The following is an 18,095-nucleotide window of genomic DNA, read 5'->3' on the forward strand; positions in this document are numbered from 1 at the left end:
GTTTATCTGCCATTAGCACAGAAAAAGCAAAATTGGAACAGATTGACCCGTAGAACAGTGGGACTTCAACAGCACAGGACCAGCAACTTCAGTCCTGTGTTACAGGTCCAGCAGCAGGTCCAGACACTTCCAGGGCTGCAGAATAGTGGAACAGATATTTTTGGAAAACTTTCCAAAAGGAGCAAGGAGACCCTTACATCTTCTAAATTCTTCCTTTCTATAGCAGACTGTAATGCTTATTTTAACTCACCTGAAATATCATCTTACTCCTCCACTAGCCCAAGCCTTCCAGTTAACCTGAACTATCTGACACATTCATACAGTTTGATGTGACCTGCAGCAAGGCAATTCAGGCTACAGCTGGAATGATTATTTCACTATTTATTCCCTCTTTCAAGAAAAACCACATATATATCACAACACATGAATTCCTGGCTTGATAAGGTGCTGTGCTCTTTTTAATACACCCTTCCCTGGGTTTCACTGGGGATACACCCAGTATCCATAATGCCCCAGAGACACCGCCCACATTTTCTACCATCATCTTTAATACAGAGAATTCATTTGTATCCTTCTACAGGCAAGACAATGGCAGATGAATTTAGGCAAAGAAGAGATTGTCACATAGCTTCCAGCCCTGGGAGTCAGCAAGGGATTAGCAGCAACAGGACTCTCTGTCCCGTGCTCAGGCTTCACTAAGCAGTGCCAAGGGATTCGTGGCTCTGCAAGGATGTAGGCCATGCCAGAGGGGACACAGGCAGTCCTGCAGGAGCCTGCAGGCAATTAAAAGCAGTGATGCAGCCCAGCATCACCACAGGCAGTGAAAAGGGACTTTCCCTGAGAGTGGAAATCGCAGACAGGAGCAATCTATTCGTCTCCCATGTCCCCGACAAGAAGGGAAGACTTAGTTATAAAGGCTTTAAAATGCAATGAGTCACTTCTCAAAAGAGGTCACTGAAATTTTGCCATGAGTCACTTCTCAAAAGAGGTCACTGGCTACTGAAATTTTGCTGAAGTGTGTAATACAGAGAAAACTCTTGAATAACAAATACGAATCCCTCTAATCAGACCATGTCTGATTCTTACAGTAATTACTTTTGGGGTACCTGACAGTACAAAGGGGAGATTTTCACATGCAGAGCAGAGGCAATACTGGCCAACAAACCATCCCTCTGCTGAAAAAGCTCCACTAAAGTTCATTTCCCAGACCAGGAAAGAGTTTGTTACCCAGCAATAAAACGGGAGATCACAAACTTCTTTGGAACTGCCTGTGCAGTCCTTGCTCAAGGAGGAGAATGCCATGCAGGTTCCCTGAGCAGGGCACACAAAGCAGCACCCACCCCAAACGCATTCAGCAAACTCATTCAGACTCTCTGCATCTCACCACAGGTCATTGATGAGAAGCTAAACTCTCACACACAGAGGGTGAAAATCCAGCAAGATCTTGCACCACAAAGGTGAAACCTCTCAGGTACAGGTTCTACCTGAGCTCCCAAACAGGAAATCGGATTAGCCGGGCGAGCGAGGAGACCTTGAGAGCAACTTCTGCACCACCCATAACCGTGCAAAACATCAGCAAGGCCTTTCCCAGAGTGTTTTTAATAATCCTGCAGCACTGGGGTAAGGGCATCAGCTGGTTTCTGCCCTCGGTATTACAACATGCACCTAAACTGCTCTGACCTAACTCCTCCCATTATTAAGGCACTAGTTACTTAAAACCTTGCCAACCCCTCCCAATCCACGTGGGAAAGGGTGGGAAAGGGTCACCTTCCACCAGCCCCAGAGAGGGAGGGAGCCCAGACCAGGCAGAATTTGCCAGAACCTTTTTTCCTGAGGTCATCAGATGAAGGTGATAATTTTAACCAGATCAGCTCAGCAATGATGTCCTGTCCATTCTCTGGAAGCTGGACAAACCAGCATGTGAGCTTTCAATTGGCAGAGATATTAATTTCAAATCAATAGGAAGCACAAAAAATATCAATAGGCATTTAGGAGTGAAAAATTAATTACTTTTCAAAGGGTGCAGTACACAAATTTCCTGGTGCCTTTACAAATAGAAATAAGTCAATAACACGATTTCATAACGTTTATAAATGACTAAGTTAATTAACACTGAATCTTCAGAGAGATGATGAAGGAAATTTAGAAGAACCTTGTCTAGCATAATTCAAAATTCTCCAAGGAAGGAAGTGACTTCTTAGAAGAGATAATTTGTAAGTTTTTTTTACTTTACCTTGATAGAATATCTGTTTACATATTTAAGCTGGTTTTGACCTTCAAAATTCTGGCAAAGAACAATTTTCATTAAACCATCTCAGTGGAGGAACTCGGCAGTTCCTCATCTCATCGGTTAAGAGAGGATATTGAGCATTTAGCAGGAATGGTCAGACAAAATGTGTGTAAGTCATATCCAAAGCAGCCTTTAATTTCTCACAGCAGACACAGCAAGGGCTGATGCACAGCAAGCTCTGCTGTCAGGTCAGATTCCTTCTTGGGACTTGGCTGGAGGCTCCAGAGTGGAGCAATTCCACAAAAGTTGAAGTTTCTCCCTGGGGATACCCTATCCAGTTCTAATATCAAAACATAATGATAACTTATGATAACTTTTCCCCATCCTTTGGCACTTCAAAGGCATCTTCATCCAAGGAAACCCTGCACATATCCTGTAGACACATTCCACAGGAGTAAAATGGCTCTGGCTTCCCTTTCTTCCAAGTTTTACCTCTTCAGTGTCCTATTTTCTGTGAAGCTCTGTTCACCTGCTGCCCTTCACAGCCCAGCTGGGCCCCGTCACCCACCTGCCTGGCCCAGCTGTGAGTGCAGGAATGAGCAGCTGGAAAAAGCAGGAGGAACGTGCTCTGTCTCCTCACTGGCATGTGAGTGGTACAGAACCAGAGGAAAGTGGAGCAGAGATAAACACTCATTTGAAGAACAACATTTCCAGGACAGAGCTACACTTAGTAACAGAGTAAAAATACACTGGGACATCAATTGGTTAAGTATCACATTATATCAGAGGTTTTTTCTTCAAAATTAAATTAAGGTTGGCCCACAAAATGAAATTAGTATTGTATATCATATTTTAATACAAAGTGACGTGTCCTGAACCACTGGATTGTATCACATTAACTAAACCAAACACTCCTATAGAAAGAATTTCCATAAAACTCAAATGAGTTTGAGTAGTCATAAAGGAAAAGCATTTCAAAAAATGAGTCAGTCATGACCTAGAAAATCTGTGGTGGAAGGAGAGTGAAGGCACTCAGTCTATTGAGGTGTTTGTGAGCTGCACAAATACTGGGGGAAGGCATTAAGACAGGCAAATTAAGAGCTGGGAATAAGTTAAGCCAGAAAGACTCACAGAGAAATAAGGCACAAGTTGAGCAGCGAGGGCAGTACTAAGCACTGGAATAAGCCACTCAAGGAAAAGATGGATTTCACACTTTGATGGATTCTCAAGAATGCTTGATTTTTCTGAACAGCACTGCTGTGGTCCAGCCAAGGTTTCTTTTCAAGGGAGCAGCTGAGTGAAGTTTTGTGATGTGTTCTGCAGGGAGCCACACCAGCTCATGGAGCAGCCCAGCAGCCACCACAGCCCGCACACCTCCAGGCACAGCAAAAACAGCCTTATCAGGAGCCACACTCAGATCACAGCATTGGAAATGGCTCTTTCTTGCCCAGTTCACCAGGTGGCTGCTCTCACACAGCAGCTGGGAAAAGGAACTAACAGAGGCCAGATTAAAGCCACAGATCAGAATGAATCTGTCAAGGTGCCCAATGTTTTCCAGCACTCACCTGGGCACTGCCATAAGGTGTGAAACTTCCAGGCCACTGACCCTCTGCAAAAGCAGGGGAACCTCTGAGAAATGAATGTTTTTAAGAGATACTGCTGAAAGATTTACTTATTCCATGTTATCACTTAAAGACCTCCTTGTGAGAATGAAATTTTCTTTGCTACAATCTAGGCACTGACAGGGCAGGGGGAAAAAAAATAAAAAAAAAACAACAAGAAAATGCTGCTGTGTGAAGTCCCTGAATGGCAAAGTCTGCCTTACAGTGACAGCAGCACTACCAGATCTCCCAAGGAAATGCTCTAGTTCTGTGTCAGTCACCCCCAGGAATAACAAGCAGGTATTTCACTTCAGAGGCCTGCTGACAATTTGCAAGGCAGGAATCATGAAACGCTCCTGCCTTGTCCCTCTGAGGCAAGCACAGAGCACAGACTCCCATTTGCAGAAGGAACAGCACGGAGAAAGGAACACCAGGAAAACAGGCAGGGCTGGGGACCATCAGGAATATTATCCAGTTGTGGGTTTACATGGCACAGGCAGATTTACACAGAATAATGGCACATCACACCTGTACACACACAGCTGTGTATCTGGAATAGATAGATGTCCCTGGCTGCAGAAGAAAATGCTGATTTTGCCTCTTCCTAAAGGTTAAATTCTGGGAGGTTTAAGAGTGATTGGATTTTTTAAATTAATACAACTTTTCACTGATTGAAACCTTAAATTCCAGGTAAACTGCTTGGGATGTTGCTGTTTGGGTACTGACTTCACCTCAGTTGCACATACTAACTGTCTGTGGGAAAGGGGGAAAGGACTATGTGACCCTTCTACCACCTCTTCTTTGCCTTCCTCCACCACCAGACTGGGATGCTCCTCCACAACAGGCTGGGTGAGTGAATCTCACTTATTCTGTAAGCTCAGGAAAGCCACAGAGTGGAATTTGCCCACACCCACCAATGTGGCAAGAAACCTTTCTTGGATGAGCTGCATTAGGGGACAGTAGCTAAAGAGAAGCCAACCCTCCAGGGTGTCTTTCCCAGTCGTAGAAAGGAGGGTGGCTCCTTGCATTGTCCTCCAAAGGAGAGATGATCCTACAAAAGCACCTTCAGCCTTGTTTAACCTCAAAGGCACACCCTGGGTTGCTTATTCCTGTAGGGATCTACAGCAAAAAGAAGAACTTGATCCCGGAAGATGAAAGTGTCCTTGCAAATGCCATGAAAACCAATGAGTGTCAAAGAATTTTAATATACAGTGCAGGAAAAGAAAGCAAACTCCTACTTTACAGAGTTTTAGTTTTTCATAACTTAAGACTCTTAAAGAAATGAAAACACAGAACATTAATTTGAAGGCAATGCTTTGACCCATCCACCTTCCATCCTACACACTTTGAGAATTATTCTCTAAAGGTACTTCCATAAATCCTGCAAAGGACTCCATAAGGAAAGGCAAAGTCATAGTTCATCTGGCTCACAAATACAGAATGTCCAAATGGACTATTTTCAAGTATCAGTGGCTTAATACCCCAAGTGAAACATGGAGAAAGACATCTCCCAGAATGATACTCAATTAATTACAAGAAAAATGAGAAATACATGAAAGCACGTCTTTTTTTTTTTAAACTAAACTACAATTCAGTAAGATTTAAATAAACATTTGGGCTGACATTAAAGATATATTTGAGTATAAAGGATATGAAGCTCCCATAAAGCTTTTTCATCTGAGTCTCCTGTGGAAGGGGCTGGTAGCAGCGTGATATGGCACTACCAAGGCACATTCCCTCTGTTGCTGTCCCAGGGCATCATTCACATCCAGCAGGGTGAACACCAAAGGGTGCTCACAGCCAATTCTTCTAATGATCAGCTATCCCATGAAACCCGCACCCCTCTCCACTCCAAAAGCATGAAAGCTCAGGCCAACTATAAAGGACACAAAAACACCAACACACGTCACTTCTCATCTTCTATTTCACAGAACTTTTAGCAATTGTTATGTTACAATAAAAGCTAAATCACCCCCAGCCTATGCCTCTCTTGAGTTGTTCAGGAAATTTTCTGTGACTCTTTAATTTCAAATCACTAAAGACCAAAATTCAGCATGACAGTAGGTAGCCTGATGCAATAAACATATATATTCATAAAGACTTCAGTTCCATTAAGGCTTTACTATCAATAAACAAGGAACATAAAGTTGATATCCTGCTAAATGTGGAAGAAACAATTTTCTTTGTAGGAAGAAGTTTTCTAGCCAGAAGGCAGCACAGAAAAAAATCCTTTAGGCTCAGCTTCTTCCTCCCCTCCCAGAGTCACTTTCCCCTTTGCTCTGATCCAGCCATAATGCAACTTCATCTGATGTTGTGAGGTATTTTCCTCTTTATGGTAGACAAATGATCTCACAACCACAGAACCATGATTGCACTGCATGACAAGAGGGTATCTGATGCACGGAATGAAAGTTATTGTTCAAACATAAACAGGAAAAATAATTGCAAAAGTAAAACAGATGAACAAGCACATAAATTAATTCCTTCCTGAATCACTGCTCCTGTTGTCCAAGTCCAAATGATTCTCTTTCCCTATTTAGGAACCCTGAGGGGATAAAAAAATATCCAAGATGGTGAAATTAAAAATTAGCTATTGAGCACGAAACACGCAATGATTGCACTTCATAACGCTTTTATTGCCTCGGTATTGTATGAATCACTTCAGAGTTCCACACTGTTATGATGAAAAAAATGACACCAATAAAGTCTGAGCAATTGATGTTATGACTTCATCAATCCGAGACTAAAGGCACAAACAGAATGACAAATATTTTCAAGAGTATGGAGAAAGCTACCATCTCATTCTGAGGAGGCAGAAGTTGTGTCTTTGTCTCTTTCAGAAGAGAATTCTCATGTCAGAAAGATGGAATATTGAAATAATCCTCAGTGCAGCTCCATGTGACACAACCTTGCTTTCCCTTTCTGAAACCAGCCAGATTTGGTGTTCTCAAGAGCTAATACACAGTGAGGCCACAGCTAATACACAATGCTCCCAATTCACACAATTCTCTGAGCTTCTGCATCAAGATTGTATCATTTTAACAATGACCTGCACTTAGCCTTAATTATTAAAAGTCTATAGATTCTGGAAGTGTGAAGTAGAATTATCTTTGCAATTTCAGTAAATCCCAAAAAGTTCAATTTATTGCTACTTAAAACTTCCAAGAGGACAATAATCTCTGCTTAAGACAACAAAGCAGCCATCACAGTAATCTCTCAGATACAACATCAAAGGTAAGGCGCAAAGAAGTGACCTCCCACAGGGAGAATGCACCTGCTTTTGACAGCCAACAACAGCTAACCAATGCAACCTTGAATTCCTACTTAGAGTTCAACTTCGACATAAGTATTTTACTATTTTCTTTAAAAACTCTCCCATCTCTATAAAGCACCAGTAAATCCAAACCTGTTCTGGAACAGCAGAAGTGAACAATTTTTTCCCCTCTCTAATAAACACTAGTTTTCTTTTTTTTAATTGAGTGGCTAGATTTCAGCTATGAAAGTCCCTGGTATGATTCTTTCCTTTAACACAACAGCTCATATCCCTTATAAAATCACTAATAGAAAATAAAGCCCTTTTTGTTACCTCTAATCTTGCTTCCTTGCAAGTGTGCCAGAGGCACTTTAATATGGATCAGATCATGAATATCACAAATTACTGCAGCAATGTGTGGCAACAGAAGATCAGATTATTCATACAACAGCAATACCTCCTTCCTGCTTTGATTAAAAAAAAAGAGTAAACTGTCACTTCCTCTTAAATCCATGTCTTTCTGATCCTTACAAATCCAGGTTTACAGTATGAGGTAATGGCATAGCACAAACCTTAGAATGACGAATGAGGGGTATTACAGGGTACAATAAAACCTACTTCACTTTCTGTCAAAACTCTCTCCTGTTTCTCATGATGTACAGGTAAGAAGTTACCCTAGAGCAGGAAAAAGTTAGTAGGGACTATTTTCTATAAAGTTTCCTATGGTAGATTCACAGCAGACGCAATAGGAACAAAGCAAACTGTGTACGGGCAGGCACAATTATGGAAAAATTAATGTACCAACAAGAACAGCCCTGGTCATAAACGCAGTGCAGGAAAATGAAATGAAACTCACAGTTAATTTATACATCAGTTTTGCAATGCAGAAAAGCACACCTCATTAAAGTTCCTATTTTTCTTGGGTATTGCTAGAACATGGAACTGCAGCCTATTTCCCTACTTCAAACAGACACACTAGGAAACAATTGTACAACCTTGATACTGGCTCATGGGGAGGGAAAAGACAAGAGTAATGACCAAATAAAAGTATAAAATGTTATTCACACACCCATTACTCCCTGCAGAGCACTCAGCACGCTGCCATACAACCACAGTGTGCAGAAATGGCTTATTAGCAAAAAACTTATTTTCAGTATCCAAAGATTTCGTTCAAGTTGAAACACAATGTTCTACCTTTAATATATCCTACTTCTTTAACATGACTCAACAAAGTTTCGAGTGGCACATTAAACATCACTTGCCCAGTCCCACGGACACATTTCTTAGCCCCCATTGACACTACGTTTCAAAGGGAACTGAACTTTTTTGTGCCACTCAAATATCCGTGTTGAACTCAAATGAAAACTAGCTGGGGCTGATGAAATCTCCAGGAAAAATTTAACGATGCCTTCCAAGATACTGTGCCCAAGGAGAACATTTTAATTCTTCAGCAAAATGTAGTATTAACATCTGATGGGACTAGTACGTCAAGAAGCCCTAGAAAGGTGATGCTGGTTTTGCAGAAGGAATTAACACCTCTGATTTTTGGGGCCAGGCTGGAGTCCTAACTCTAATTAAATTCTAAGCTGCTTTTTCCAGGTTTCATAAAATAGGCTTATCTTCTAAGAAGTTCAGCTTGATCTTCTCATTAAAGAATGTGTTACAATGGAAACACATTAGTACTAAAGCCATAAAATACTAAGGAAATTATGGGCACTTTCCCCAAAATAGTGGGTTGCCTTAGTATCATGTAAAAAAAACCCAACCCTGTACATTCACAAGTCTGCTTGAAAAGGGGAAACTTGCTGTTTAAATGTTTTTTCAGTGTTATCTCTTTTTGTTCTCTTTAATTAATAAAAGGATACATGCAGTGACATTTTAAACACTAATCTGCTATTTAGCATCCCAAATTAGGAAACATAAACATTTATGCACTTCATTAAACACTACCTAAGAACACTTTTGATACTAGCAGGAGACAAGGGAGGCCATTCAAAGAAACTTCAGGGCACACATAAGACACTGGAAAAACACACTCCTGCTCTTTCCACCCCTCACCACAAAAGCTCTGGCTCCATCCCATGGGAAGCAGCTGTTGAGAAATGAACCCTGGAAACCAATGGGATCCGACACACCAGTTCAGTCACACTGTGGGGTTAAGGGAAGGGACAGGAGTGCAGGTGCACCAGTGGTGAAAATTTGGTGTTCCTGTTTGGCAGCACAGCACGAGGCTGGTGCAAGGTAACCATAAAAGTGACTTTAGAAAGCATAATGCAGACACTTAGCTATGAGTTAAGACACTAATTACATACAGGTGAAGTACAGGGAGAAACAACCTGCTGTTTGTCTCATCTCTTCCAAGAGAGGGAGGGCAGGTCTAGCACACCTCCTCCTCCCCTCCTCTTTTTCTTACACTCACCCAGCCCTTTAAAGTGTTGTCATCTTATTTCAAAGCTCCCATACCTTTTCAGTGATTTCTCACGGACAGCTCCTCACAGCACTGACTCTTCTTCACAGCACAACCAACAAATTCCAACTGTCCTCTCACCCAGCTAACCCCCTCTTTTGTAGCACTCATCTCCTCATTGGAGACAGCTGTGGCCTGTTAAGTTCAGGGCTGTTCTTAATCTTTGGTGATGAGCACAGCTGCAAGTCCTCAGGTGTGAGATTGCCTTCTGCACTATTCTCTTACATTCTATCCCTCCACATTAAAGAATTATGGTATCATTTAGGCTGGAAAATACCTTTAAGATCACCAAGTCCAGGCATTCACCCAGCACTGCCTATCCCACCACTAACCCATGTCCCCAAGTGCCACATCTATATCTTTTATCATTTAAATACTTCCAGGCATAGTGAGTCCACCCCAGCAGCCTGTTCCTTTCCACATTATCTACATTATAGGACACTGAAAAAGGCTTCACCTCAGGGTGAACCAGTGCTATAGAAGGTGATAAGAAATGGGAAGTTTTTCAAGACTACAGGAAACAGAATTGCAGTGGTAAAGGAACAAATGCTGACACTTGGGAACAGGTAGGCTGCAAGGGAGACAATCACAGCTGTGAGCACAGAATAAATGGAAGGTTAAGTGAGATCAAAAACCCTCAAAATTCATCAATCCAGATCTCAAGTTATCTCTAAATCCTTCATGAAAAGAGAATATTTTGCTTCACTTACACGCAATAACATATAGTTCAATGACAAATGACATTTTTGATGACAAATTATTTCTAAAAACTTTGCATCGCAAGTCTAACTTCAATGTAGAAAATTATTTTTATTTGTAATTAAAATTTGTGCTAAAAGTGTCCATTGTTAAATGATGGACCCAAACAAAATTGTACTAAATTTTCTACTGTACATACTCTTGCCATAGTGTGGCAAATTTTAGATTGTTTGAAAGTACAAATACACTAAAAAGGTAATATTTCAAGAACAATAGTATGGACACACTGAGAAACTTTATACCACAACCAGAAATTTGAAGTGTCTAGGTCCCTGTAAAAGAAGTGGTTTTAGATTTATTTATTAAAATGAATTATCATCAATTTACAGCTTACAGCTTTGGGTTCTTTGTTGTTCATTGCTTAGTTTTTGTTTTTTTAACTGTGATGGTAATAGTGATCTGCCTACAAGATAATTGAAAAAGAAACGTTCTTTGTGTATTTTTGATCAAATATATTGTTAGAGATCAAAACAAAGATTTATAAAAACAAACGATTGAAATTTCATTTCAGAAAAAAACACTTTGTAAAATACAGTAAAATCCTTTCCAATAGCAAAGTGAATTTTGTACAGTTCTTCCTTCTAAGCAGATGTTTTACTGCAGCTGAGATCCAACAACTCCAGCAAAACTCAATGCAGGGCAAACGGGTCGGTGTCCACAGAGCCAGAACCAATGTACAACCGCAGGTAACAAACTGCAACTCGCTGGAGAAACCTTGGAAACTTCAGTTTTCATTGGGAGTGAACTTACAATATATCTTACATTAGTTAAAAGCAGTTTACACCATGACAGAACTGCTCAAAAAACGAATCAGTTATAGGCAGAGAGCAACGCTTCAATTCAGCTTCTCCCATCAGCAAAAATGCCACACAAATCAAAAACCAACACTTAAGTAAAACACTAAGACTTTATTAAAAATCCAAAATTTATTGCAAATTGTACTTTGCAATTTCCCTCCTTTCTTCATTTTTACATGATTTATTGATATCCATGATTTTTTCACAGATGTACTTGTTGACTTTGGAGAGTCTCTGTGCAATTTCAGTTTCATCCACAGTTTCTTGTGCTATTCTATCATACAAACATTCTGGGGAGAAAAAAAAAAGGAAAGAGTCATTAGGATATTTTTAGAAAACACAATAGCCCTGAGTTGGGCTGACAACTCAAGAGACAGCAGTGAGTAAGCACTGTGCATATTTGTTGCAAGACAAGAGAAGCTTTCCTTGATTCACTGTCTATCTTGTTTCAGTCAAGATTTGTCACCAGGCTTGAATCAGTGGCATGACCAACTTCCAATTATGCTGTGACTACATTAATAGGCTTTCCACACAGAAACAAGGCTAAACCCAACCTTTTACAGTGCCAGCCTTGCCTGCCTGACCCCTGCATCTGTCTGAATCTCCACAACAGATTTAGTCTCCTCCCAGGTGAAGTGTCCCACCAGAGCTGTATCCACAGTGAGTCACTCCCACTTTCACCCCTTCAGCAGGGTATGGAAATGACAATGCTCAGGAAGAGAAGCAGCAAACAGCAGGAGAACACCTTAACTCATTTATTTCATTTTTTGTATCTCTTCTGTATTAATGTTCATGCCTTTATCAGCTGCCCTGTCCCTGGGCTTATTTCACTTTTACTGGTGGATTATTCAGGACAAGTGCCATCTCCTTGCATGTTTGATCAATACACATTCTGAAATACACATTATCTGGAATTCAAAAAGCAAGTGATAGCAGTAACTGCAAAAGCAATGTGGGCAGTGAAAGTTGAGACAATTTTTCTTCCCAGATTTGGAAGTTTGGTGCCAGAACCCTGCAGAAGTTACTGAAATCTGAAGTGGAGCAACACACATAACTCCTTAGTGACAGGCAGGTTTGGGTTTTTTTGGTTTTCATAAACAGACCAAGTATTTTGTTGTGTAGGCTTCCCAGACTGGTTAAACAAATTCTGTTCTGCTTTGCCTAGTGATCTATTCCATTAGCTGTTTATTGCTTCATATACAGAAAGCCATAGAGATTATTGCTTAATTAATGTGCTTTACAACATTTCTAATGCACCATATTAAAAAGTTATGAAAATTAAGAACTATGCATGTTTTGTAGTTCATTTGGAAACCTCTGAGAAGTTTTATAAAAGGTTATTTTGCATTAACAAGGTTTATAACAGTGCACATCCATCATACTTTTTATCATTTCTTTATTACATACTACACAGTGGGGATTTTTAAGAAGCTATAGAGATATCAGACACATTAAGAGCTAATGTTGTCATTCAAAAAACTATTTTAAATAAGTTAGTCTGTGTCCACAGAATGATGAGAACATCTAAAGCAATGTGAATTTTATGTTGTAAGATGTACTGAATATAAAATAAATGAAATTAACCAGCATGCAGCCTGATAGCTGAAATGCTGATCATCCATAAACTATGATTGGAAATACAACACCTAAGAAGAGGCACATCACATCACTGGGAGCCTGAAGAAGGGCAGTGTGTTTGCAGGACACAAGCTGGCCCTACAAGGGTGTCAGAACACTCCCAGGCAGATACACCCAGTAAGGTGAACTCCCAGTGAAAGACAGGCTGTGTTGTTCATTTAGCCACAAAGCCAAGCAAAGAATCACTTAACACAACTCATTCAAAAGCTGTAATTTTAAAAGTTGGTGTGAATCAGAAAGATCCTTGATCACAGTTTTTCCTCTCCATCTCTTCCATTTTTGTGAGAGGGTGTAGAAGTAGTTTAGTGCTTGCATAAGGACACTGGCTTAGGGCTTCAAAGAATAATTTAGAGGTTCTGCTCCCTTGTTTTTTGGCTTTACAGGAGCACAGAGACACCCTTTGTACTGCTGAATACCAAAGATTCGAGTAGACCTCAAAGGCTAACCAGGAGCTTCACTACTTTTGGTGATGCCTGATCCAAATCACTGGCTGTGGAAAACTCTCTCAAACCTCAACTATTTGTCCCCTTGCTGGTCATTAGCTTGTTTTGTTTTGCTTTCTTCTCCATGGTGGGGCAAGACCTGCTTACACTGACGCAAAGGACACGACAACATGGAAAATCATGGTTATGAACTCCCCAGTCCCACTGATACAGGCAGCCTGACACCTCCAACACTGGCCATGCAGATTAACTGGTTCAAGAGGAGATTGTACAGGCTGGAGTCTAACAAAAGGGAAACCAGAGACAAGGTGAAAGAAACACTAAAAAGAGGAACATGGAAAACCAGGGCATGTAACAGTAGAATTCAAATGAGGGTTGAGGCTTGAAAGCAGAAGTATGACAGAAAACACAGAAAAACAAGGAAATAGGGAAGAGCTGAATTGCTGGAGAGTGTAAAGGTATGGAAGAGAAGAAAGGGAAGGGCCCCATCTGCCTCTCATCATGTACCTGTTGGAGCAGACTCCCAAACTCACTGTAGCCAAAACAAGGGGAGTTAGAAGAAAGCTGTCATTTAAACGGCTTGAGCCATTAGAGTAGCCCTGACAAAAGTAGAAGAGGAAATTCTCACAGAAACAACCTTGCCAGCAGCACTGAGGAGCAAAAGCCTCCAGCAGGGAAACTGGAAACCACATTGCAATGGGCCAGTGGAAAATAACCCCCTTGTGCTGCGTGCTTGTAAATGCACACCAGGGCAACCAATTCTGCTTCCCCTTTGGGAGAGCCACTGCCACAGAGTGGATACCTTATGTGGCCAGTACGTCACTGCTCAGCTACATCTGTAAGGATTGTACCTAAAGACCCCAGACAGAACTAGAAAATCAGCATGGAACAGTTTCAACACTTTCACATATAATCCTGAAGCAGCTTAGTGGAAAAAAACCCCCACATCCTTTCCTCATTTCTTATAAACTAAGAAAGATGACAGTACGGAGATAAGTTTCCAATTTCTCCCCACACAACACAGACGCAGACACACACACACTCAGAGAGGAACTGTATTTCTTACTCCAAAACATGGTACTTTCATGGCCAATTACACCACCTCTTAATGAGTTCACAGTTAAGAGCACATAGCAACTAAGAACAGGAAATGCAGAATAATGAAGCTCTACCAAATGGGGAGGTTTCTTTCAGCCCTACTGCAATTTAGAATGGACACAAAACCTAAAAATCCAATTTCAGTATGCATTCCATGAGGAAACAACTCAGTTCTGACTTAAAAAGAAGCCTGAAATACCAAGAGAGACAGAAATGATGCAACACAGGCATGATGATGCAAAGGGACTGAAATTCACCATTCAGTTTAAATAAAGGAGAAAGCCTCCTCTCTCTCAAAGTACTACACACATGGACTCAGGCTTGCAGTTACTGAAAGTGTCATTGCAATTTTCCCTACCAGATGAGGTCAGCGATTTACACTTCCTGTCCAAATTCCAATTCAAGTGCAACAATTAATTTTTACTATTTCCATTTTCTTCACTTAAAAGGGTAGAACTGCTCTTTCTTGCCTTTGAAGGTATGCGTATTTTTATAGTCACAGCTATAATGGTTTCTGTGCCTCATGCCAGAGCTGGTTATGTTCTGGATAAAAGAATGTCGTAAAGCTACTCTCAGTCTTGTTTAAAGGAATATATGCACTTTAAAAAAATCAGCATGTTACAAATGAATTCTAGAACAACATGTTGTTCTCCAGGCTCAAAGTCCTGCCCTACAAGTGGTCTAAAGTGATGATTTTCAAACCTTACTGAAGTCAATGTACAACAATGTACAGCTGTGGAGGCCTGCACTGTGCACAGCTATTGCAATGTGTTCTACTGCTCCTGGGTACGTATGCACTTCACAATGCAATAGCAATCTGAATTACAGTTTTTAATCAGTTAATTTTAAATGAGCTGAAAAGAAGCATCTTTCAACTCGGTGATTAATGGTTAAACTCCAAAGCAGGAAGCAAAAGTTTTCAAATAACCTACCTCTGACAATGCTTAATTTGTGAGGTGAGAGAGGTGGCTTGGGAACGGCATCTTTCTTTTTTTTGGTTGCAACTCCTGTGACACTTCTGTTCTTGAGAACATCTGTTCCCCAAATCATAACCGCTAGATTTTTTGTATACTTTGAATCTCCTTGTGTTACTTGCAGCTGGTGCCATTTCTCCTCATCTACCCAAATTCCACTGCCAAGATGGACCTAGAAGGTAGTAATAATAACAACTTATCTATGGTATGTAGCACACAACAGTATCCAAGTGCTGTAGGAACATTAATATTAGGAACTAAAATAACAGTAATTAGGGCTGAACAAATTCATTTTGCCTAACTCTGAAACTCTTCCAACTTTGTGGGTCGGGGAGTTCAAGTCAACCTCAATAAATAATATAGTTCCTTTTAGTAATCCCTACTTTTCCCCCCCACATAACCTCTCTCCTGAAAGACTGTGGTCAGGAACAGAGATCGGAGAAGGAAACAGTGAACACATCCAGCATTATATAATTATGCAGAGCATATAAACCAAGCAGTTGCACCAGCCTAATTCAGGAGCAAGATGAAACACTTCCCTTTGGCTAAAACACTTTACCCAAAGCATATTCCAGAGGCAGTAGAGACAGAATTACTTCCTAAATTGTACCCTGTACCTGTTGGCAAGAGCCAACCTGATTGTTTGAAGTAACTGGAAGGGGAGAAAGGATTTTGAGAGCTCCAATTTTAATATAAGCCAGGAGAGTTTGGAAACTTTGAAAAACTTCCAGTTCTAACACTAAGTGTGCCTATCATGTACAATCAATGTAAATGCACCACATGAATACTGTTTTGTGGTTAGGCAATGACCCATTGCAGCAACATCATAATCTTTCCATTATCTGAACAATGGGAAGTCAAGGTATTTCACTGAAGTAGTAAAGCAGGATAATATGGGCACTGGAAAAACACAGTGTGAAGCCACTGGAGAGTCTCCATAAGGAAGATGCTCAAGTCTGGTTTTGCTTATTAGCCTTGGTCAGCACTGACTGTGCCTGGCTGTCTCCCACAGGGCTACCCTATGTCTCCCCCCCAAGATTCCCAGTGCTCCAGTCTAATGCCATACAAGAATCCAAGCACCATCCTTAGACTGCCACTACGTGCTTGAGCTGACAGCCCTGACCCTCAGGACACCTTCCAGCACCAGCACAGAGGTTACTCCACCAGTAACCAGCACAAGTCTGACACAAGTGCAATCAGGACACACACGCTGGCCCTGCATGGAACCACAAACACTTTGCACCCTGTCTGTCCATGCTCCAGCTCCTGGAGTACAGTGCAGGCTCCTCAACTACCTGTGCACACAGCAGCTTTGTTCACTTCACTCATTGGGACACACACCTGCTCTCATCATAACAAAGGTGTGACCTACAGCTCCCAGCTGCTGATCAGAGCTCACTGCACTCACCTTCAGACAATCTGGACAAGTGCAACACACCAAACAATTGGATTGCTACATAGCCAAAATCTAGCTTTGATTAGGTCTGGTCCAATGGGGGTTCTTTCCGCAACACTAACACTTACAACTAACTTTTGACCTTCTTATGATTAAAAAAAAATGCTATCAACAAAATCCCACAGCAAAACTGCATGAGAAGACTGTTTGCCTTAACTGCTCTGCTGTTAGTTTTCTGTGGTTTTACTCATTTCATCTGGCTTTACATAAACTGTGCCTGCTACCCACACAAATCTGAGCAGTATCACAGAAGTCCCATTAAATGCAATGAAAATTGGACAAAGCTACTGTAAAATTTTATATACCAACATTTTACTGCCTGTATTCAACTGAATGCCCTTTTTCCTGTAAATGGAAACCTGCTTTAATTATTAATGAGGACTATAACCCCAAGAAATTTCTTGTTACAACGGCATCCTTCAAAAGCAACTAGATGTTTAAAAACTTAAATAGAGTAATATGACTGGTTTGACTACAAGCTATGTTATATTAAAAAAAAGAAAACTCTACCTTCCTTAAAGCATAAAACCATGCAGCAAGCTGCCTCTCCTGCAGAATCTCCTGCACTAAAGGGATTCTAGGAAGCTTTTCTCAAGTCTGCATGGACAGAAATTAAACTAGTAACAACCACAACACAAACACCCTCTTTTTTTTTTTTCCTTTTTCTCTGTTGTTGAGCCTCTTCATAAATGATTTTTAAAAAGGCACACTCTTTTTGGTGCTCTCTACATATTTTGTTAGGCAACTTCAATGAGCAGTGAGCAGTCTGTGCTCAAAAATAATTTCAGCACATTTTTTAATTCAGTTATTTCTGGTTAGATCTTGGAAAAGTTCTTCAGGAAAATGTCTGAAAGTTACCTAGAAAATAACTAAGATTAGAAATGTTGTGACATAGCAAATTTTGGGTGTTTGTATTACATTAGTGGTAGGGATCGCTGTATTTCATCAAAAATCCAACTCTTCTCTGCCAAAATTAAGGTTTGCCTTTGCCAAAGATTATTTAGTCTCTAAAGCCACTACATTATTCATTAGCTTGAAGTTACTCAAAAGAAAAGAACAAGTTACAGGAAGTATTTCTAATATTTATGCTTCAGAATGATCATCTCTTCTTTTAACATGCTTCATTTATTAAAACAGCAATTGCTGGTATGAAACACCTATGGCAACTACAACTATGTGACAGACAGCCACAGCCACAGCAATCTTACATCTCCATTTTCTATTTCTAGCACTGTTAGGGTGAGGAATTCAATCTGCCTGTGTCTCAGTTTACCTCTCTACAACAGGCCCTACTGTTTCCTATCAGCCCCAAAGCTCAGTGAACTCCACACTCAGCAGACATTCCCCTCTTACTGGAAGAGCTGCCCCACGAGCCAGAC

General features: G+C 40.7%; 1 protein-coding gene across 7 annotated transcripts in view; it reads right to left on the reverse strand.

The window, feature by feature from the left end:
- Positions 1–18,095, reverse strand: part of LOC134423228 (BEN domain-containing protein 5-like) — an 882,906-nt gene that overhangs the window by 312,542 nt on the left and 552,269 nt on the right. For 2 of the 7 annotated variants that reach the window (XM_063166076.1, XM_063166075.1), the window contains exons 5-6: positions 15,219–15,432; positions 11,199–11,397 (exon numbers count right to left, since the gene is read on the reverse strand). The exons of the other annotated variants lie outside the window; for them this stretch is intronic. In XM_063166076.1, the coding sequence (XP_063022146.1) occupies positions 11,237–11,397; positions 15,219–15,432 (375 nt within the window). In that variant the 3' untranslated portion in view covers positions 11,199–11,236. Of the gene's footprint in view, positions 1–11,198; positions 11,398–15,218; positions 15,433–18,095 lie in introns of those variants that run through there. 7 annotated transcript variants of the gene reach the window in all.

The sequence above is a fragment of the Melospiza melodia genome, chromosome 11 (genome assembly GCF_035770615.1).
Source record: "Melospiza melodia melodia isolate bMelMel2 chromosome 11, bMelMel2.pri, whole genome shotgun sequence".
Classification (NCBI taxonomy): domain Eukaryota; kingdom Metazoa; phylum Chordata; class Aves; order Passeriformes; family Passerellidae; genus Melospiza; species Melospiza melodia.